At 50.9% G+C, this 21,755-nt stretch overlaps 2 protein-coding genes across 7 annotated transcripts; one reads left to right on the plus strand and one right to left on the minus strand.

Annotated features, from left to right (window-relative positions):
* Positions 1-282: 282 nt before the first annotated feature.
* LOC117013389 (zinc finger protein 501) lies at positions 283-3,258 on the plus strand. Of its 6 annotated transcripts, none has more exons than XM_033090489.1 (3): positions 341-695; positions 854-944; positions 1,582-3,258. In XM_033090489.1, exon 3 carries the CDS (start codon positions 1,656-1,658, stop codon positions 2,847-2,849), a length of 1,194 nt encoding a protein of 397 aa, XP_032946380.1. In that variant the 5' UTR covers positions 341-695; positions 854-944; positions 1,582-1,655; the 3' UTR covers positions 2,850-3,258. The 6 variants fall into 6 exon arrangements, with proteins under 6 accessions (XP_032946381.1, XP_032946380.1, XP_032946379.1 ...); XM_033090488.1 differs by having other exon boundaries at positions 341-643; positions 823-944; XM_033090487.1 differs by having other exon boundaries at positions 341-643.
* A 3,473-nt stretch (positions 3,259-6,731) lies between these two features.
* Positions 6,732-17,106, minus strand: CHIT1 (chitinase 1). The gene is made up of 11 exons (XM_033090485.1): positions 16,965-17,106; positions 15,939-15,968; positions 14,408-14,609; positions 13,787-13,843; positions 12,466-12,631; positions 12,122-12,246; positions 11,493-11,616; positions 9,459-9,644; positions 9,062-9,175; positions 7,754-7,880; positions 6,732-7,197 (listed from the first exon to the last, which is right to left on the minus strand). The coding sequence occupies exons 1-11, from the start codon at positions 16,987-16,989 to the stop codon at positions 6,953-6,955; spliced, it is 1,401 nt and encodes a 466-aa protein (XP_032946376.1). The 5' UTR covers positions 16,990-17,106; the 3' UTR covers positions 6,732-6,952.
* Between the last annotated feature and the right edge of the window lie 4,649 nt (positions 17,107-21,755).

Consider the following 21,755-nt stretch of genomic DNA (forward strand, 5'->3'; position numbering starts at 1 on the left):
GACCCCCGGGTCCTCCAGGGGCTTCGCGGGCCCGGGGGACCCACTGCGCCGAGGAGGCGGAGGAGGAGAAACTGAGGAGAAAGGAATCTGGAGAAAAGATTGTTTAAAGGGCGGCGTGCGCCGCGCCAGCGCCTGATGCCGCCCGTGTCCGCAGCTCCCGTGCGACGGGCCGGCGTCCCCTCGAGGGCTGCGGTCTGCGACCGCCGGCGGGAAATGCTGGCGAAAACGTGGGCGCGGAGACGCTGGCCTTGACTCGGAACAGCTGTTTCTTGGGAGGATTTGCGGGGTGCTGACGTTTCCCCGCACACCGTGAGCTGCGCCTTCCCTCCCACGGTTCTGTGTCCTTAACTCGTGCAGACAGTGATGTGGTGACGCACATCCGAGTGTAATTCAGGAAGCGAAGCCTTGCCTTCCGCGCCCGGTAAGTGACCGTTCCTTTGGAAGCCCCAGAACTTCCTATCCAGGAGGAGAGAGGAGCAGTTCTCCGGGGCCCTTCCTCCCTCAGCGTCCCCCTTGGTGCCAGAACGTCTGTGTTTGTGATTGCTGGAAGCCAGCGATTCGACCCAGACGTCGGCTCGTGTTGGCCCACGTGCCTGATGCTTAACTTTCCAACCACTACGGCCACGCCTCCCTCGAAGTGTTGGTGCGTCTCCTCTGCTGTTGTGTCTTCTCTTTTCTGCTGGTTGGAGGACCCAGTGAGTCGGTGGGGAGACTCAGATTGGAGGCTTTATAACCGATAGAGCTAGTACTTTAAATGTTTCAAAATACTACATTTAAGTACTGACAGTATTGACTTTGTTGTATATTTTCTTTTCCCATGAGCTGGGTTCTAAGTTTCCAAAATTACTCTCAGCCCAGGGAAGAGCTGTGGAGATCATGTGAAACACTGAGGTCTCGGGAGGCACTCGTCAGATGAGGGATAGAGCAATATGAGCAGTTCAGGGGTGAGTGTTCAGTACGAGTGGAATCTCTTAAATGTTGTCCAAGAAGCTCCCCTTAATGCCTTCAGTTCTGCCGTTCAGAATTGGAGGTTTTCGGCTGTTACTCCTTTCTGCATTGTTTTTCCTGGTGCTGTTTTTACTTTCCTTAGTAGCTTCTCTCCAGCGGCTGTCACTGCCATTTCTTCTTTTTGCACACTTTCTAATATTGCTGTGCATCCCCTTTGTGTATTTTGACTAAGTACCTGTCCAGTCTCTCATTTATGCTGTTTAGGGTCTAGATCACTGTGGTAGTATAGTGCACAAAGCCCGAGTTCTGTTATCTCATTAATCACCTCTGTACCTTTAGGTTAATCACATAATCTTTCCAGTTCTAGACTTGTTCATTTTTACAATGAGAAGGTTAAACTGTTACATCTTTAAAACATTTTTTTTAAGCTTTAAGAGTCTTTGTGACATTGCCTATTGGACTCTTTCCTGTCACTTGTACTTATCCCTACTCCACTGAATCTTATTTTCCCATATTATGAGACTGTGTATTCTAATATGCATTAATTTCATTAAGGTTGTTTTCTGTCTCCTGAGTGCAGTTTCCCTTATCCCAACACAAAAAGAGGTTTTTTTACATTTTTATTCCTTTCAGATTTGAAGAACAGAGCATATGCTAAGAAGACCATTAAAGTATACTTTCGAGTAAGCAGCTCCATCACTGTCATCATGGAAAGTCTCAAAAGGGATGTGTCTCAAGGATATTTATTTGAAGAAGCCTGTGAATATAAGGCCAAGGTAGAAAAGCAAAGGGATAACTCTACAGGCAAAATTTCAAAAAATTCTCTTCCCCAAACCACTGGTTTTCAGCAAGCAATAGTTGCCCATGAGGAAATATCCTTAGAAGAAAATGTGCATAATTTTAATGTATTTGAGAGAAGTTTCGATGTAAGATCCGAGATTAATCCACAGCATATTACTTATTCAGAAGCTAAACCACATATATTTGATTCATTTGGGAAAAGTGTCAGATGGAACTTACCTCCAATTAAAACACAAAGAAATTCTAAAAAGAAAACTTATAATTGTAGTGAATGTGGAAAAAATTTCAATGACCGTTCAAACTTTATTCGTCATCAAAGAATTCATACTGGTGAGAAACCTTATAAATGTGATGACTGTGGAAAAGCTTTTAGCCAGAGTTCATCTCTTACTGAACATCAGAGAACTCACACTGGAGAAAAACCCTATACGTGTAAAGTTTGTGGAAAAGCATTCACTGTAAATTCATCTCTTATTCAACATCAGAGAATTCATACTGGGGAGAAACCTTATAAATGTAATGACTGTGGGAAAGCCTTCAGTGACTACTCATCCTTTATTCAGCATCAAAGAATTCACAGTGGAGAGAAACCCTATGAATGTATTCATTGTGACAAGTCCTTCACTGACATCTCATCTCTGACACAGCACCAGAGAATTCACAGTGGAGTGAAACCCTATAAATGTACTGATTGTGGAAAGGAATTCAGACGCAGTACACACCTTACGCAACATCAGAGAACGCATACTGGGGACAAGCCTTATGAATGTAAGGACTGTGGAAAAGCCTTCACTGCCCACTCAACCTTTACACAGCATCGGAGGATTCACACTGGAGAAAAACCCTATCTGTGCTGTGCATGTGGGAAGGGCTTCCCTGAAAATTCTTCCCTTACTAAACATCAGCGAATTCATACTGGAGAAAAACCCTATGACTGTAATGAATGTGGTAAAGCTTTTAGCCAGAGCACTCACCTTATTCAACACCAGAGAATACATACAGGGGAGAAACCCTTTAAATGTGATAAATGTGGAAAAGCATTTGGGAACAGTTCAGTTTTGATCAGACATCAGCAGCTTCACGCTGCAGAGTCATCCTAATGATGTTTCAGTTTTGTGGACTCCTTCATCCTTTCAGGATCTCTGACTTTTTGGTGATATGTCTCTTACCATGCCACCCACTCTTCTGCTTACCATTATAATCTCTAGGAATGTTGTGCTCTGGGGGTAAAGTAAAATAATGTTTCTAATTTAAGTTACCCACACCATAGTTGTTCTAAACAGCAGTTTGACCAGACTATACCCACTTTCCTGCACTACCCTAATGTAGTGTGGCTGATACTCCATGTTCATCTGTAAACAGCAACCCATCTTGTAAAATAGCCAAGATGAATGTTTGCCTTCCATCATCACGAGCTCCTGAGTCAGATTCTCTCAGGACAAATTTATGTTTCATTTCTGTGATTCCTCACTGATCATTAAAACAACTAGGTAAATTATTATATATTCAGCCGTATTTCCCAGTTCTTTGTTTGCTCTGCCTGCCCAAAATACCAGTGGTTCATCAGGCTGAGGGTGAATATGAATAACAGTGCATGTCACTCGGAATCATGTTGTATTGGCAATTTGGTTTCTGTATCTGTCTGTTGAGTTCTTTCAATCTGATCATCTAAAAGATTGGACCATCTAAAAAGTTCATTGGTCTTTTAGCACTCATAACAAATCTTCCGGATACTTGCATCTTTCTAATCATCCTGAGTCTATCATATTTTTATACATCTCTTTCCATTCAAGTTCAACCTTATTACCCACTTATGTTCACTGCTGCCACCACCTATGGGTTAGTCAAAGAAATGAAGGAATTTGGCATTCAGACTCTTTTTTAACTCAATGTCAGTAGAGCTAACTTGGGTTCTTGTTAGACTGGGTCCAAAGATCAAATCTGGGCTCTGGCTTTCCATGTCTGTATGCTATTGCTCAGTGTGGGTTTTTTCACTGGTAATCACCAATTCTGTGCCCTCAGCTACTCACTAGGAACAGAATTAAAGGTAGAAGTGGCATTAAAGACGTCATTTGTCAACAGGAGCAGAGCCAATTCTCTGAAACTGCAACCGTGCTACAAAATACTGGTAGGGCTTTAGACTCACTGTGAGAGCAGTGGCTGCACAACTAGTTGTGCTGGCCTGTGTTGTGCTTTGGAAACCTGCTCTGCATGACTTTATAATTCTCTTAGCCTTCTCATTTGGTATTTGTCAGTTGTAGTTCAGTCCTCCTGTCCAGTCACTTTGCTTTGTGTCTGGTTCCTGCTGTTGCCTTTTCATGATAATGGAAATGTCACTGGTTTCTTGGTCTTAGGTGTGGTCCAACCAGATGCCGCTGTTAGGTGTTCCGCTCTTCTCTGGCATCCAGCTGACATTTTCAACATGATTCCTCCTGAGCATTGTTGTTGTTGCCCTAGGTTTCCATTGTTTGAGATTTCGCAGCACTACGTAGAATTCTCACAGTACGTGTTGTGTTGTTTCAGAGTTACGAGTGTTGTCCAGTGTTGTCTTACTAGACTGTAAGCTCCTTCAGGGCAGGGCCCATGTTTAATTCATCTTGGTGTCTAGTCTCCAACACACTGATTGGCCCAGAGCTGCTGCTTAATAAAAACTTTCTGAATCAATGACACACCTTCCTAGTTGCCACTTCCACAACCCAATTGAGCACATTTTTACTGGACAGTCTTTGAGGTTCTGGAAGCTCCGTGGGCTAGACCTGTCTGCATACCTTGGCTGTATATATCTGTCCTTTGTCGTGGTATGTATATGAGTATGTATAAGTCAGCGTGAATTAGTACAGTGGTTTAGAGCTTGGGCCCTGAAATACAGTGCCCAGGCTTGAGGCCCAGCTCTGGCAGTTACAGGTGGCTCGCGTTGCTTCTATAGTTTATTCAGGTTCCCGCCTTCAGTCTCAGTCTCAATGCTGGCGTCTCTATCTGTTAAAGCCCACACTGGTCATCCAGACAGGGGAATGCTCACAGCTGGGGTACCTGGTGACCAAATTGAGGTGGTTTGATGGGAAATAAGGAGAGAAACAGACCTGATGAACAATCTCAACACTGCGGACGATAGAGACTATTCTCTATGCTGGGGGAACCTCGTGGTAGTTCAATGCACAGGAAGTGACAGGATTAGATCCCTAACTTAGATCTGGCTGGTCCCAGTGTGCAGGTTGCACTGGATGAGAGAGACGGGAAGCAGGGAGACCAGTGAGAAGAGTGGTGTGAGGCGCTCTGGCCTGAGCTGAGACAAGGGCCCTGAATTTGGAGATGAGCAGGCTTGGGAAGACCAGGGAGGGGCTGTGGTGAGCGCCATCCTGTGGATGAAGCTGGCACAGATGCCGGAGTCAGCACTCGGAACTGTGGCTGTGTGGACACCAACAGGAGAGCTCATTCTGCCACCATGAGGCTGTTTGCTAGAGGCTTGATCCTTCCAGCCCATGGAGGTAGAGAAAGGACTGAGAAGGGAAGAGGGAGGGCAGTGAGGGCCCATCACGTGTGGGGCAGGAGCCGACCTGCATCACCTCACTGACCTCACAGCCACCCCGAGATGGAGCGGTTATCCCCACTTGACAGGCGAGGAGACTGACTTTCCATGTCTTTGTCACACAGCTGGTACTTGGAGGGGACAGAAGCCAGCTCTACACTTGTCTGGGGCTCAGGCACCACCCCCCTCCCGTAAGAAAGGTGCCACCCCAGACTGCATTCTGAGCAGCCAGGAAGCTCTTGTCAGTTGAGACCGCAGAGGAAGGGAACATGGGCAGAAGCAGAGCCGTGCTGTGGGATGAGGAAGAGATTTTAACAGGCTCAAGCACAGGCCTCGCATAGATGTGGGGGAGTCGTCACAGGGATCTGGTGCTGCTTGTTCTCCTGTGAGGGCCAGACCACCTGCTCCTTCCCCACCTGTCCCTGTCCCCAGCTGCCGGCCCTGGTCCCACCCCAAAACCAGCCTGGGTGAGTGCATGGCAAGCTGGACAATTAGGTTATCTGCAGATTTTCCTCAACAGAATGACCAAGATTTCCACCCAACGCTGCAAGGACTATTTGGATCACTCTTTGTCCAGGATCCCGTGTGCAAGCTCTACTGGCCTTGTGGGCCCATTTCAGCCTCGGTTCTGGACTCAATTGTGTTAGAATCAGTCTTCCATTTAAATACCCTTCCATTTAAATACGTGAAATGGAGATAATAATGGTCTCTGCCGCATCTGGAAAATGGGAGCAGTGGGTGAGATGAGGTGTGTGAAGGTCCTAAAACAGGATTTATCTTAAAGTGAGCTTACCGTGTTTCCCCGAAAATAAGACCTCACCGGACAATCAGCTCTAATGCGTCTCTTGGAGAAAAAATTATTAAAAGACTCGGTCTTATATAAGACCCGGTCTTCTACTACAGTAAAATAAGACCAGATCTCATATTAATTTTTGCTCCAAAAGACACATTAGAGCTGATTGTCCGGCGAGGTCTTATTTTCGGGGAAACAGGGTAGTACCAGGGGTCTGGATTCTCACTTTAAGGCTGGTGGGCACGGAAACGCTCTCTGCTGCCATCTCGTGTGCAAGGTGGAAATAACATGGGTGCAGATCACCAGGAAACGCTCTTCTCTGCTGTCATCTCGTGCATCATTGGAATGACATCTGAGTGTAAGTCACCAGGAAAAGCTCTTCTTTCCAAAGGTCTCTCAGACAATGAAGAAGCATGTGTCAGACCCAGGGCTGTGCCCCAGGTGCAGTCATCTGTACCCTGGAAGCTGCCCGCTGGAATGTGGAGTCCTTGAGGTGAAAGCTGGCACTGAGCTTGGCACACCTGATTTAACTGCCTCTCTCCTGGCTGTTACCTATGCTGCCTTATGCTACCCTCCCCTCTTGCCTCCCGACCTTCCCCAGGGCTGATTTTGAACAAACCATGTGCTTAGAGAAGCTTTGTAAGTCGCCACATCTGGGGGCAGTGCAGTTGCAAACCAAAGATTTATTTTGCACATAAAAGAGGCAGCCCAGGAGGACCAGGCCAAAAGGAACCCAGGTCTGAGAGCCTAAAGCCTGGGCATAGAAAGACCATGGGGAGGCCTGCAGGGGCCAGACTGCAGCCCCCAGGCAGCGCTGGGGAGGCAGGCTGTGGTGGGATCCCAGGCTCTGGCCTGGGCGCAGGGGCTGAAGGGGCCTTGGGGACTCAATTCCAGGTGCAGCAATTGCAGGAGGAGCTGAACACCAGGCTCTGAGGGCAGCTTTGCTGGAACAGCCGCCCCCCAGCACAGCTGTAGTAGCTGGACCTGTCCTGAGGGTTGGGGTAGAGTCCATCAGCTCTGCCCTGACAGAAGGTGTCTTGTCCAAGGCTGGGTCCACCCTCAGGTCTAGAAGGGTGGCCTAGTGTGGGCGCTTCAGTCTTGGGGGGGCCTAAAGGCTTAAATGGAAGACCTGGGAAAACAGTGCAGAGTCAGCCAAGAGATCCCAAACCCATAGGGCATGCACACAGCCAGTGACCACAGGCAGGTAACAGGTCAACGCCCCCTCCCCGCCCCCACCCTATAGCCAGAGAACAGCCACACCTACAGCCACAGCTCAGCTCAACAGAAAACACGGGGGCTACACGTGAGCAGGCATTCGGGGTCTTCTCCCACCTGCACAGCCACCCACACGCTGGTGAGGACTGTGGAAGTGTCACACTACAGGCCGAGTGCAGACTTCCTTCTCAGAAGGGAGGCAAGCTGCTGCTCCCAGGCTCATAGCCCCTGTAGGGAAGCCCTGGTTACCCACACCCTGGGCAGCTACTGCTGCAATCACCAAGGGAAAGAAGAGTGTGAAACGAGAATTGTTTCAGCAGTTTCTTCAGCTCCGGTGGCTGCATGACATTTGGGAAGTCACAGTATTGGGGCAAAGTCATTTCCTCAGAAGGAGCCGGGACCTGCCGTTCAGGGAGGGGCTTCACACCCTGCCCATGAATTCCAGCTCTGGGCCCTGGCCCCCTACTCACTTAGCTCGAGCTGCAGGGTCTTGATGAGGGGGTACTGGCCCTGGTTGCAGAAGGAGCCAGTGAAGTCGTCCATGTCCAGGGCCCAGACCATGGCCCCGCCCAGTCCCTTCTGCTTCAGGTAGCTGACCTGTGTGAGAAGCAAGATGACAGTGGGGGAGCCCAGGGCAGCTGGGCCGGGCCTGTTTGAGCGCAGCTTCCTCTAGACAGCAGCCCTCCTGGCCCTGAGTGGCTGAGGCTTCTGGACACAGCCCTTGGCTGGGAGCCTCGACAGCCGAGTCCTGAGCCCTGCCGGGCACCTCCCTGTCCTGTCATAGTGTGGCCTGGGGTGGGCGTGGGGAGTGGGTGTCTGTGGACGTCCTGAGGGTGGACACCTGCAATCTCGGCCTCTTCCCTGCTAAACTGCTGTGTCTGCTGGTCGAGCTGAGTTCAGTTCCCATAAGGAATGACTAAGCTTCCCCAAGGTCTGAATCAACTCCCCCAAGGGCCTTCTTTCTGCCTCCAGGTCCCTTAGGCTTCCTCAGGGCCCTGCCAGGGTGCCAGGGCTCACCCCGAGTGAGGCTGCAGGTTGGAGGGTATGGCTGGTGTGGGACGCTGGCTGGCCCCAATCTGCCCGCCCAGCTCTCCCCTCCTACAGCTGTCCCACGTTCTCGGAGCCCATCCTCCCCTTTTCTCTCTGCCATGCCTTTGCAGTTTTCTCCCCAGAGCGCCCACTTTCTCAAAGACCCTTTCACCATGACCCCTTCTGCCCTCTTCCCCAGCCAAGGTCACGCTCCTTCCTCAATCCTCTGAGAGCACTCCAGCTACACCTGTGAAGGAAGCTGCCACTGTCTGCCTTGCAAGATTGCTGACGCCACATCTACAGACGGACAAGTGCAGGTCCCTCTGGGGGAGCTGCCACTCTCATGGGGGAGGGGCATGCAGACAGTCAGGCTTAGAGTCACCAGCATTGGGCAGGAGCGGGGGGCAGGGGGCATGTAAGGAAATGGAAGGTCTATAATTTGAACATGCGCCAAATATTGTCAATGGGCTGGATAAAACGATATGCCTCACTGTATGTATTTCTCCTTTTCATATGTCTTTAAAATTTATGTGTTTAATAAGTGCCAATTCTTTCAAGAATGCTACTCAATGTAGAGCAATTTTGGGTCACTGTTTCTTAATCAATAGGTGGTCAAACTACAAAATGCTGTCATGTGGCAATGTGTGAAATGCTGGGATCTTTGAAAGGAGACCCCTCCTTGAAGCGAGTCTGAGAGCTGTCATTTGGTGTCATTGACGGGCCTGGGGCCCAGTGGGGCTGGGCCTTACCTTGCTTTTGAAGCTCTCCACATCATCAAAACCCACCCACTGGTCACCATTGTAGGCATAGGGCACCTTCTGGTCCGTGAGTCTGTGCTCAGTAGCCCCCTTCCAGGAGCAGACCTGTAGGAGCACAAGGCAAAGCTGGGAAGGCAGCGGGAGGCACCCCAGGGACCTGTGCCTCCCGCCCAGAGCAGAGCAGAGAATGGACAGGCCTGTCTGTGGAAGCCTAGAGAACCTGCAAGTTCTAGACTGAGAGACCTAAGCCCTGGTTTCACTGGGGCGCCTGGAGTAAGGATCAGTCCGAGATGACAGGCAGGGGACGGAAGCCACCTGGCCAGAACCGGCCGTGCCTGGCGTCCTCACGCGAAGCTGCAGTGCTCAGGCCAGCCGAGGGCGCGCCTACCTCGTAAAAAGCCAGCAACCCCGCCTCCTTGGTGAAGGGGCCAGGGGCTCCAGGCCCCGTGGCTGGGGCCCCCACTCCAGTGTCTAATGAGGAGGCCAGGGTGAAGGATCGTCCGTAGGTGGGCATGCCGAGGACCAGTTTGTTGGCGGGGGTCCCCTTCTGCAACCACAGTTGCACGGCAGAGTCCTGGGGGTGGGGGTGGAGAAGGAGGACAGGCTTGATCTTTGCCTCCAGCCTGCTGCGGCCGTCCTGGGCTGGAGCCTCCAGAGGAGCTTCACGGATCTTTATCTGTGTTGCAACGCTGCCCCATCTTTAGCTCTGGCCTTAGTGAGAGAAGCTGCATGGCACTAGAGCTGAGAGTCAGACAACCATTCACCAGGCAGATATTTACTGACGGCCCACCATGTGCCAAGCACTGCCCTAGGTGCTTGGACTACCTCAGTGAGCAAGGCAGCCAGGGATCCCTGCCTTATTCAGCAACTTATTTAATCTTGCTGAGCCTCAGGCTTCCTGTCTGTGAAATGGAAACAATAAAAATATCTATTAGCTTGGTGCAAAAGTAATTGCAGTTTGTGTAATGATTTTTAACCTTTTAAACCGCAATTACTTCTGCACCAACCTAATATCTCTAAGGGCACTGTGAGAATTGAAGGCTATAGTGCACATATAAGGTGACAATAGGTAACAGTGCGGAGCAGGGTAGCTGTGATCACGACCATGGTCACTTGTTTCTCACTGAGGTCAAGAGTAGGGAGTTGGGTCTGCTCAATTCATCTCCGTATCCCCGAGACCTGGGACAAGGCTTGACATTTATGTGCTCAAGCAGGAAGAGCAAACGAGTACAGGGCTTCCTGTGACATAGTGCGCCTGGGCCCGGGACATGAGGAGGTACCTGGTATAAGTCTGTGGAATAAATGAATAATGAGGACTGTTCCTCAAGCCAGGATTATAGGGTGACGTCCTCCGAGAAGCTGCTGTGAATCTGAGCCCTCTAGATACTCTGCATCCTCTTAGTGCTGAGGTAAGGAACAGCTTCCACTATATTTATTTCTATTTCTTTCCTCCTGCTGGTCTACATGATTTATCTGTGATCAGACTGGACTGTTTCGTGCAAGTTTGGAAAAGTCACCTCTCTGGCCAGAAGAAACCCAGGCATGCAGTATGGAGAGTAGCAGGCATCTGTGTAGGAAGAGACGGTCCTCCCTAGGAGAACAGAGTGGTGGGACCCCACCTTCTCACCTCCCAGCTGAATGCGTTTGTGTGTACCCACACTGGGCTGGGCTGGCTTCCCCCAGGCCCCGCCGTCTTCCACAACCTGGGGGACTGGGCTCAGTGTGAAATCTGCGTACAGACTCCAGAGATGCAATGTACCGTGAAAAAGCCACAGAGCCCAAAATGTTCCACCATAACTGATACCACCTGGGCTCCCGAAGTTAAAAGGCATTGTAATGTAGGGTTCTGGACTTAAAATACATACTGGGCTTATAAGAAGTGTCTGGCCTGCTCAGAGAGGAAGAATTGGGCAGGAAACCCCTACTACCCACCCCCATCTAAAACCAAGCCTGCCCTTTCCAGAGGCTGAGGTGGGGGGGGGGGGTTCTGCCCTGAGAGGGACACCCGTCTCTGAAAAGTACATTCCAGAAGGTCAATCAGCGATTGAAAACAAAAGTTCACCCATTGTCTTGAAGTAAATGGGGTGGGGGTGTGTGGGAAGGAAGCAGGAGCCATTTTGGCTGGAAACGAGCTCAAAGATGGCCTTCCAATTATTCACTGGTTTGTCTGATGTCCTTAAACTGGTTTGTGTCTAATATCAGCCAAGAAACTACATAGAGGCGAGGCTTCCCCTCAGGAAGGGCAGGAAAACTGAAAAGTCAAACAGGCTCCCCGGAAACAAAACCTGCTGGCTTCCCTGTCTCCTGCTTGGTTATCCTGTTTTTTGTGTGTGTTTTTTCTGTTATGTTCTTCAAGGCTCAAAAGCGGCCTCCTGAGGAGGGCAGTGGTGAGGAGTCCTGCCTCATTCCTCTGGCCACTTACCACATTTAACTCTGCCGCAGCCCCACTCGCTCCCTGCCTCTTGTAGAGGGGGCTGTTATGTCCCGTGCTCCTCTCCCAAGAGCCATGGAAGTCATAGCTCATGAGGCTGATGAAGTCCAGGCTCCTGCAGGAGGCACAGAAAGGTGCTGAGGAGCTAGTGAATGGAATGGGCCCCTCTTCCCTTCTTCCCCAGACACAGTGTGTGGCCCTGGGAGGGACCCTCATGGTAAGAGGCTGGGGTGCAGGCATGAAAGGTGACGTACACAGCACTCCCCAGTCAGGCCCCGGTTTTGAGGCCGTTTGCATTAAGATGGTGAGGTTGGCACCTCATGTCATTAGCATCCTCCCTCCAGCTGTCCTCTCCACAGGACGATTCCTTTCAGAGATGCCAGGGGCTTCACTTTTAAGACTGAGTTCCCAAGGAAAAGGACAGACCCAAACGCAGGGAACTTGGACCGATGGGGTAACAGCCAGAGCGGGTACTCCTTCCTGGATTTGCCGGTGGAAGTGGGCTTTCCCAAAACGACACCTTGCAGGTGAACCCCTGCTCTGCCCCCTGGGAGCTTGGCCTGCCCTCGGCCCCGCCCACCCAGAGGACACAGGATCCGTGCCCTCTGCCCGAGACTCACTGAGCAATTCTGTCCACTTCATATCCAGCATCTATGTACGTTCGCCCTGCGGGGACGGCTGCACTCAGAAGGAGGCGCTCCTTCCCTGAGACCCGTGCTTCCTGCTGGAAGGCACTGGCCAGGTCCTGTGGGGCAGCTCAGTGTGAACAGAGGCAAGGACCCGGCCGGCCGCTGAGGGCCCCAAGCAGACATTCATTGTCGGGAGTCTGAACACTGACCACAAGGGCCGGTCTGTGCTATGTAAATGCGCCAAGCCGCTGACCCTGGGGCAGAACCGCACCCACATGTCCTGTGGGGCACAGCTCTGGCCCCCTGGCCACCTGGAGACCACCCCCAAGCCTGACCTGCACCAGAGCTGTGAAGCGCTGCTTGTCTGAGGGAGGGCTCCCCCGGCTTCCCGGGTACTCCCAGTCAAGATCAAGGCCATCAAAGTTGTGTTTACGCAGAAATGCGGTGGCTGAGTTGACAAAGGTCTGACGGTTGCTGGATGTGGCCACCATGTCTGTGAACCTGCGGGGTGACGAAGGGCACTATGGGCCTGCCTTGCAGTGGACAGTGGGTCACTCTCTCCTGGGAGGCCAGTGAGAAACTACTCAGAATATTGGTGCTCGGCTGTCCAGGCCAGAAGGGCGCTGGGGGGCCAGAGGCTTCGGGACATTTGCTGATGAGTTACAGGCCTGGCTAAGAAAAGGGGGCACTCTAGAGGTATTTCAGCACCCAAACATTCAGTGGCCAGGAGCCCAGAATTAGAGCAGGCTGTCACCCAGCACGGGAGCTTAAGGAACTAGAGGACTCAGCTTCTAAGAGAAAGAGGAGGGCAGCAGGTGAGTCGGGGATGGCTCTTCTGGTTCCCTGGTGGGTTAACCTGGTCACTTTCTTCTAACTCACATCTGTGGAGGGCTCTGTACTCTTGCTATTTCTGGTCCAGAGCTCTTGGAAATCCCCAAGCTGCCCCAGGAACCAGCCCCTATACCCCCTTCCTCCATGTCTGTCTAAAGTCCCTGGATTTGTTGGGGTTTTTATAGCCTGATCCTATTTTACTTTTTTATTAATTTTTAAATTTAATTAATAGCAGTTCTTAAGTGGGGTTCATATGTCTGGGAACCCCAAGCTAAGAACCCCTGCTGTGTATAAGCAGTATTTGGGGCAGGTGATTCATAAATTTTATCAGGTTCTCAAAAGGGCTTGTGAGCCAAAAAAGTTTTAGCAATATTGGTTTAAAACTTTTAGAACAATATATTCTTGACTTGCTAGGAAAAAATCTAGTTCCCAATAACTCATTCCATTATCTCCACAAATCATGAAAAAAAAATCATATAGAAATGCCAATATTTTGACTTCCAAGCTTAATCCACAGACTGCTTTTGACACTCAGAAGTGGAAGGAAAATTCTCAGACAAGCTATCCTTCCAGAGCTCAAAGGTGCGTACACTGGGCGTTGCCTGGGATTAGGTGGGGCCCTCCCTCCACCCATTCCATGGAGGAAGAGACTGGGGCCTGGAAAGAGTCCAGAACCTCTGTGCTGCCCTCAGACCAGGTGCTCCTGGCACGCCCGGGCCCTCCCACGAGGAACCCAGAAGGACGGTCAGCCCCAGAATGCAGGCCCCCCTCCCGCTCCCCCTCAGCCTGGCCTGATCCCATGGCCAGGTGCTCTGGTCAGCTCACTTCTGAGTGCCGAAGTTCCAGCCTCCGATGGCCAGCAGTGTCTTCAGCTTGGGATTCCTGGAAAAGGCCAGAGGAGGGTCAGAATTTACCCAGCCAGCCCCGGGCTCACCTCACTCACTGGGAGAGCAGCTGGGGACGCCCTGGCGGTGTGGGGGTGGGTGTTGTTGTGAAGCCCCTGTGCCCAGAACCTGTGCTGGGGCAGCTCTAGATGTGGAAGGAGACGGCACAGCCTGCCTTAGAGGACATCCGCTGGCTGAGGGGAGTACAAACCGAGTTCAGGAAGCCAGAGATTTGGGCAGATCCTCAGAGAGGTCTTGCCGTGGTGGTGAGGGCCGTCCAGCTGACGGATGGTGGATTTCAGGGGGAAGGGCACTCATTCCCGGCAGAGGGAAACCATTTCGTATTCCAGATCCCACGGAGACCTAAAGTGGAATCCTTCCCGAGTCCCTGTGACCCTCACCTCTTCCATATACGCACTGGAAAGCCCAGAGAGGTGGTGTGACTTGCCCAAAGCCTAACAGCAGCAGGGTTGTAGCCAGACTACAGAGCTCAGGAAGGGTTCTGGCTCTGCAAGGACGTGCCTGCCTCCTCCACTGCACACCCCCACCCACAGCAGCTCACACATTCTTCAGGCCGTTGAACTCCTTGTACAGCTGCTCGTCATTCCACTCTATGGTGCTGAGGTGGTGGTTGTTCATGCCGGCAAAGGCATAGATGAGGTGGGTACACAAATGGGGATTCACATTCCCGGGCAAGAAGCGAGCGGCCCCCGCTCTGTACTGGGCCCAGTTGGTGAAGTAGCAGACCAGTTTCGTGGCAGAGCCTGACCAGTTGGGGCCACGAGAAGAAATGACAGTCAGAAGGGCCTCCTGGGGACTGGCACCCTCCTCCCTGGGGCGGAGTCTACATAAACAGGTGGGGCATCTGCTGAAGGCTGGGAGGCAGAGCCTGCAAAATACAGCTCACAACACTGCAGAATGTTGGTAAAGCACAGACATGTGAAGTGCAGACTGATGGGGGCCCCATTACAGGCCCGGGCTTACATTCCTTTAGCCTTGCTTTGAAGAGGTTTGCATTTACCCATTATCCCTTGTAGAGAATCTGTTTATTGATATCACTAAGGTTCAAGCGAAGAGCTTATTTTAGCTAGGGAAAACGAGCCTGTTTCTGGCCTCCCCTGCAGTGTGGGGAAGACTTTCTGGCGAGGGCCTCTATTCCCAGGGGTCGCCTTGAAGTGATGGCCAGGTAGACCAGAACACCAAAACGCAAGAGTACGAGTCCTCATTTGCAGCCCCTCAGGCTGACTGCCTCTCCAGCCTTGGCCAACGGTTCCCCATCTGAAAAGGAACCTTCCAGCCTCACCTTCTACCACAGTGGGGGTTTTACAGGACAACACATTATGGCAGGAACTTGGGAGAATGGTGAGTCTGGACTGGAGCACATCTGTGGCCGGAGTCTAGACCTTGGGATTGAGTTCCCTTTGTGCTCTAGCTCTCACGTTGCCAGAGCCACAGCCCAACCTCATGACGAGGGTCTGAGGGGCCAGCATTCCTGGGCCATGAAGCCCAGAGAGTGGACTGGGGTGGGAAGGGAACCCAGGAATCCAAGTTGCTGAAGATCCCTGGAGAGCTCTCTTCTCTGTGACACAACATGGAGCCCCCTGACTCTCCTAAGCCCTACATCAATCAGGCCAGCAGACACTGCAGTGAGTGTTCTGTCCTTGCTGAGCTGAGGCTGGGACATGGAGCTGAATAAGACCGGTTTCTGACCTCCAGCAGCTCAGCATCTGTTGGGGGAGACACCTAACCCAATAATTAGGAATACTGAAAGACACTGTAAAATGTGTTCAGGTGCTATGAGAACACAGAGGTTTCTGTGACCTCTGCAAGTGACCTTAGGAACGACCTGAGAAAGGCTGACATTTAAGTTGGTCCCATGGACATGCAGGCGTCCAGCTGCTGGGTTAGGAGGCAAGAGTCTTCCCGGAGGAAGGAGCAACAGGGCTGTTAGGGGGACGGGGGCACTTGCAGGGGGCCGAGCTGTGGTGGAGAACCCCCCCCGGAAACTGGCAAGAGTCCTTGGTGTGGGGGGGGCAGCAGAGCTGGGAGGGGCTGAGGGAATCCCCGCGAGCCTTGACAAAGGCTCCACTTACCCCACTGGATCGTCAGCAGAACCAGCAAACCTGAAGGAGCATCAGAGAGAAGGCAGAGGTTAAGGCAGCACTATCACTGTCCCAGGCCCCAGACATCTCCTGAAGCACAGGAGGTGGAGGTGGTCAGGGACGGTGGACTCAAGGACGGTTCACTACAAATACAGCTTCCTGTGCCCAGGTGGCAGGGGCGTCTCCCTGGCCCGACAGGTCCCGGAGCTGATGGAAGTTTTCCTGAGCTCAGACTGCCCTTCTAGAGCGTCAGTGGAGGGCGGTGTGGATTTAGGAAGAGTCTGGGGAAACCACTGACTTGTGAGGTATTCAGCGCAAGTTTCTCTTTAGGAACAAGAAGAAAACCTGTCCCGGGCAGGAAAGAGCCAATGTGCACAGGCTGGATGGCTGACCCTGTCTCCTGGTGAGACAGCCGCTCCGTGGGCTTCCTGCGGCCTCCCCACCTCACCCCACAGATGCTGGCTGAGGTGTCAAGTCCTTGGAGACCTAGCGCTCAGCATCACTCTTTAGAAAAGATTTATTTCACCTTTATGGTGGCCTGGGATTTCCCCAGTCACCTAATGAAACATGCATGAAAACTGGCAAGGACACTCAGGATCATGGTCCTGAGGTGCCCTCTCGCATGGGGCTGGGGAAGAACCCTTGGCAGTGGGCACCTCCTGAAGAAAGCCAAGATCGGGGTCTAGGAGCACAGGAAGGAAAAAGTGCCCAGTACAGGGATGTCCGCTGACTCTGGGCTTTCAAAATAGAAGGAAAAGCTGTTTTTAGCCTGTTGAGAAAAACCTTTCCTCGTGACACAAAGCCTCTTGGGCTGAAAGAGCCCAAGGGAAATCCACAGGCACAGCAGTCGAGGGACTGCCAGCCAGGTGGCAGAGGGTAAAGCAGAAGGAGGCTGCCAAGGTCTTCTGAGTGCTCCTGCTTCCTTGCAGACGGCACCAAGGAGCCATTGAACATACCCATACCACCGCCCCACAGCTTCTGGGGCTCAGCCCACCCTCCCTGACGGTGCCCACTCACCTGTCCAGGCCACGGACCACACCATGGTGTTGGCGACAGACTCGTCTGTGTGACCAGCTCTCCAGGCCCTGCCTTCCTTTTTATTAGGTTGCCTGTCTCACTGCGGCCTGGTGGGTTGAAATGGGAGGGGGTGGAAGGAGCAGAGGGGGAGCTGGGGTGCCAAGCAGCATGACTGGGCAAATCCGACCCAAGGACTTGAACAATTCTTGCTTTTCCGGAACATCACAAGGTGTTAACTGGGCTGTTAGCGTTGCCAAACGGGGAGACAGACAGGGAAGCAGGAAGTATTTCTAAACCTTGTGGGGGACGAGCATGATTCTGTTTTCCTTTGTGTGGGGTGGTGAGGACCACGAGTGGCCCCAAACTAAATGGGCTTTGGGGGAAGCACAGTGACTCACAGGTGGGGGTGGGTTCCAGACTCACCTGCTAGACTCCAGAGAAATAAACCACAGATGATAACAAAGTTTGGTAAGATGGCTGGATTGAAGGTACATACACAGAAATGAATAGCTTTTCTCTATATAGGCAACAACCAGCAGGAAACAGAAATAGGGCAAATAAATGTCTTTTCCGCACAAGTGTCAAAAGCCATACAATACTTAGGAATACATTTAATAATAACAAATTCAGTAGTAAAGTCTATGAAACCTTCAGAAGGGACAGAGACCTGGGCAGGGGAGGGGCTTGTGGCAGCGGCTGACTCAGTCATGCTGGACTCACATCACATCCGGGAGTCCCCTCCGCCCTGGAGACAAAGGGCACCTTGAGTCCTCTCTGGCCCTTCAGGTGGTGGCCTTGCCGCCCAAATGTCAGCTTGTCTCCTGATCCCAGCACCGTATCCCAGTGGAAGCTGCTTCTCTCTCCAATGGCAGGTTTGTGCCCGTGGCAGCTGGCACGATGCAGGAACCCAGACGGGAGGCCCGGTAGTGGTGCCCAGGCTGTGAATACAGCCCACGTGTCCCCCCAGGCCGCTCCCCCACCTGCCTTCTTCAGACGCCTGACAGCCCATGTGGAGCCTTCCTTCCTTCCTTCCTTCCTTCCTTCTCTTTCTCCCTCCCTTCTTCCCTCCTTTATTTATTTCTACACATAATTACTGATGTACAATAGTTCATTGTATTCACTGCAGCATTTCTAAAAATAACATAAACCTAAGACAGCCTTATGTGTAGCCTTTCAGAGCCTGGAATTCTACATCTCATTACAAAGAAATAAATATCTCCTCAATATATTGTTAAAGAACAAAGCGTCTGTGTGTGTGTTACATATGGCAGATTGCACACAGCTATTTATCTCCACTCTCTCTTGAAGTCCCCTAAAATAGCAGTTAAAGGAATCAAATGGTATAAATCAATTAGGAAAAAGTGAATGGAAGAGGGAAGCAAAATGAGGGAGGAGAGATGTGAACAAATGTTTGAGAGCAGAAGCAAAGCACAAGGGTAACCCATTTAGCAGACCTGAAAAAACTGAGCCCTCAGCCTGCAGGTGGGGACCCACAGGGAGCAAGGGACCCACATGCCAAGGCACTCTCGAGAGACGCTGCGTCAGCAGGAGTTTTGAAATGATGTGAACCTGACACAGTAAGTGTGGGTGAGCTGCCAGAGCCCCAGACCCTCCTCTTCATCCCATAAAACACAGAGTGCCTGTCGGCTTGGGACAGCAGAGAGTGGGCTGGCGAGGGGTGGGGGTGAGGGGGCAACTGAAGACTGAGACTCGTGAGGAGGAATGAAATGAAAGTCGGCACGTAGGACGCTCAGACCCACTAGCCCTTCCCTCCCCTGGGTCCTCAAGCAGGGCTTTGGAAAATTCCTCTCAGGGAAAAGTGACCAGGCTCAGAGACAAGTTACGGAAACCCAAATGACATCTGGGGGCCTCCAACAGAATAGCCCGGGTCCTGTATCCCCAAGGAGGGGCTCTCAGAGCTTCCAGTCAGGCTTTGGTGACTCACTGATGCGTGTGGGGAAAGACCAGGGTCACCAGACATTTGAGGAAAGAGTGTCCACAGGAAAGATGGACCAAAACAAGCAGGAAAGAGGAACCTGCCGCGATCACGGTGGGCGGCAGTGAGGGCTTCTGAATTCCAACCCCGCCTGTTCACAATGAGTATGTGTTGCTGTTGTGAGTTTACAAATGGTAGGGCGCCTGTTGGCTGCACGCCTTCTGGATAACAAGTATTGTGCCAGACACTGGAAACACGGACATGAACACGCGCAGCCCGTTTTGGAGGGGCTCACAGCCTGCAATCCGGGACACGGCTTCCCACTGGGTCCTGCGTCAAAACTCCCCAAGTCACTCACCCTTGAGCCTCTTCTCACTGGTAGGGAGACTTTTTCATCCCCACCATGGGCCTGAGGCTTTCCTTACCTTTCCCCAAACTAGCTAAAGCTGAGCGTTCTCATCACTCGAGGGCTATGGCCCTAGTGGCTCTTAGCTTGGGACCTTGGGCAAGGGACAGCTGGTCCCCCTGCAATGGACCCAACCCAGCCTCAGGAGGGTCAGGAGGGGAGGGCTGGTAAAAAAGCCTCCTTGTGGAAGTATTAGGTGGGCGCAAAAGTCATTGCGGTTTTGGCAATTGTTTTTAACCTTTTAAACCGCAATGACTTTTGCACCAAGCTACTACCTCAGACCTGTGACAGGGGTCACCCTGTGCTGTGCATGGGATGCCCGTGTGGTTGCTTCCACCAGCCCCCACATGTTGGCGGAGCCCCTCTAGCACTGCTTCCTCTCCTGTCGGCCCCCCAAGACCACATGGGGTGCCTGTTTGGAACGGGGTGGGCTGGGCAGGACACAGCACACATTCCGCCCTTATGTCCTTTTTTATGATTTGCACTCTGAATTATGGGCATTTGAGTTTCCAACCTTTTAAAAATGAGCAGCGCCAAAGCTTTGTCTATGGAGATGTGTTTTTGAAGGAAAGGGAATTAACTTTGAAAGTGAAGCTGGATGTTTCAGAATAGGAAACAGGAAAAAGGGACACAATCTGAATGTAAACTGGACAGTTGTAAAAGGTTTGTGAAGAGAAATCTTGACAGATGAAGTGTCAAGACAAATAAGGGTGGAATAAATTCAATTAAGTAAATGAACTTAAATATCTAAAGTAAGGCGATGTAGAAGCAGAGTTTGGTTCTTTTCGACTTTGTTAAAGGACAAAGTTTTCCTTCATTGTTCTGCTCCAGAGAAGATACGAAAAGTTTTCTGTCTGCAAAGCAAAGATCCAACGTTGTCTTAAAAGAGTTTTCTGTTTTAATCTTGTCCTGGTTTACTAAGAAAACAATCCTGTCAACCCTAAGTACCAAAGTTGTGTTCACTTATATTGTCACGCTGGATAAATGAATAATTTATGGTGTTTCATAATGACATACGGACAGAAAACACGGGAGACTAGAGTGTTTTTGAAAGCACAGACTGCTTCCATGCCTCCATGGCTCCCTTGTCAAGGACAAATGAACACAAACCTGAAGTGCTTTTCACACAAATATTATTAAGAGCCAACTTTGGCTGTCTGCACAGGGCAGCTTATTTCATTCCATCTGCCAGCCATACATTTTGGGTCTTACTCTTCTTTTACATTATCTTATCCATCCTATGGCTCTAATTTTCAAGAAAAGCTGCGGGAGTTCAGTACAGGTCACTCCAAGATGTGTGATTGTGGTGTGCAGATTGTTTTGAGCTAAGGGTAATTTTCTCGTCAGGCTGATGATAAACTTCTGGCCCTCCCTTTAACTATGCAGAAGAAGGGGAAATAGGGGCTTTGCCCATAATGAGATCATCAGCCACCATCTCTGTGTGACCAGCCTGTGGGGCAGGGCAACCTGGTAGTCACTGATCATCTGCTCTAATCTTTTTGCCATGGCTGTTTGAGGTCCCAAGGTCACCTTACCTCACCCCTAGTTCAGGATGTGTTCAATACGCACTTCCCCTTCTATCTCTACCTCCCCTGCATGTGGGGTCTCTGACTCTCTGTTGTGTGCAGGGTTACCATATAGATAGATGTACAGGTCTGACAATTAAGTTTGCAAACTTGTTGCAATGATGTTGCTAAACTTTTTTGATATCAGAGGGATTATTCATTATGAATTTGTACCAAGTGGACAAACAGTTAACCAAGTTTACCATGTGGAAGTGCTGAAAATGCTCTATAAAAAGGACGACCTTAACTTTTCACCAACAATTCATGGCTCTTGCATCACAACAATGCATCAGCTCACACGGCACTGTCTGTGAGGGATTTTTAGCCGGTAAACAAATAACTATATTGGAACACCCTCCCTACTCACCTGATCTGGCCCCCAATGACTTCTGTCTTTACCCAAAGATACAGGAAACATTGAAAGGAAGACATTTTGATGACATTCAGGACATCAAGGGTAACACGACGACAGCTTTGATGGCCACTCCAGAAAAAGAGTTCCAAAAATGCTTTGAAGGGTGGACTAGGCATAAGCACTGGTGCACAGCTTCCGAAGGGGAGCCCGTCGAAGGTGACCGTAGTGATATTAAGCAATGAGGGATGTAGCACTTTTTCTAGGATGAGTTCGCGAACTTAATTGTCTGACTGCGTATGTATTAAATTGGGTTATTTTCTCTTGGTAATCTGTCTCTTGTTTATTTGATTATTAGAGCAGCCAGAAGAACCTGGAGGGTAGAGGAAAGTCAACTGTAGAGTTGGTGCCGTGAGCAGAACACACTCTCTGGCTGGAACCTGGACTTCACCTCCAGGCTGCTGTAGACCAGGAAATCCTGGGGCATCTGACACTGGCCCACGTAAGGTAAGGATTCTTACCACGTCAGCAC

The sequence above is a fragment of the Rhinolophus ferrumequinum genome, chromosome 21 (genome assembly GCF_004115265.2).
Source record: "Rhinolophus ferrumequinum isolate MPI-CBG mRhiFer1 chromosome 21, mRhiFer1_v1.p, whole genome shotgun sequence".
Classification (NCBI taxonomy): Eukaryota; Metazoa; Chordata; class Mammalia; order Chiroptera; family Rhinolophidae; genus Rhinolophus; species Rhinolophus ferrumequinum.

Bases quoted from the DNA above. Each gene is read 5' to 3' on its own strand.
- CHIT1 (XM_033090485.1), bottom strand. From the start codon at position 16,989: ATGGTGTGGTCCGTGGCCTGGACAG. The intron at 14,610-15,938 runs GTAAGTGGAGCC...CCAACTGGTCAG, and splicing joins TCTGCTGACGATCCAGTGGG to GCTCTGCCACGAAACTGGTC. The intron at 9,176-9,458 runs GTAGGCGCGCCC...GTGCTCCTACAG, and splicing joins GGTTGCTGGCTTTTTACGAG to GTCTGCTCCTGGAAGGGGGC.
- LOC117013389 (XM_033090490.1), top strand. From the start codon at position 1,656: ATGGAAAGTCTCAAAAGGGATGTGTCTCAAGGATATTTATTTGAAGAA.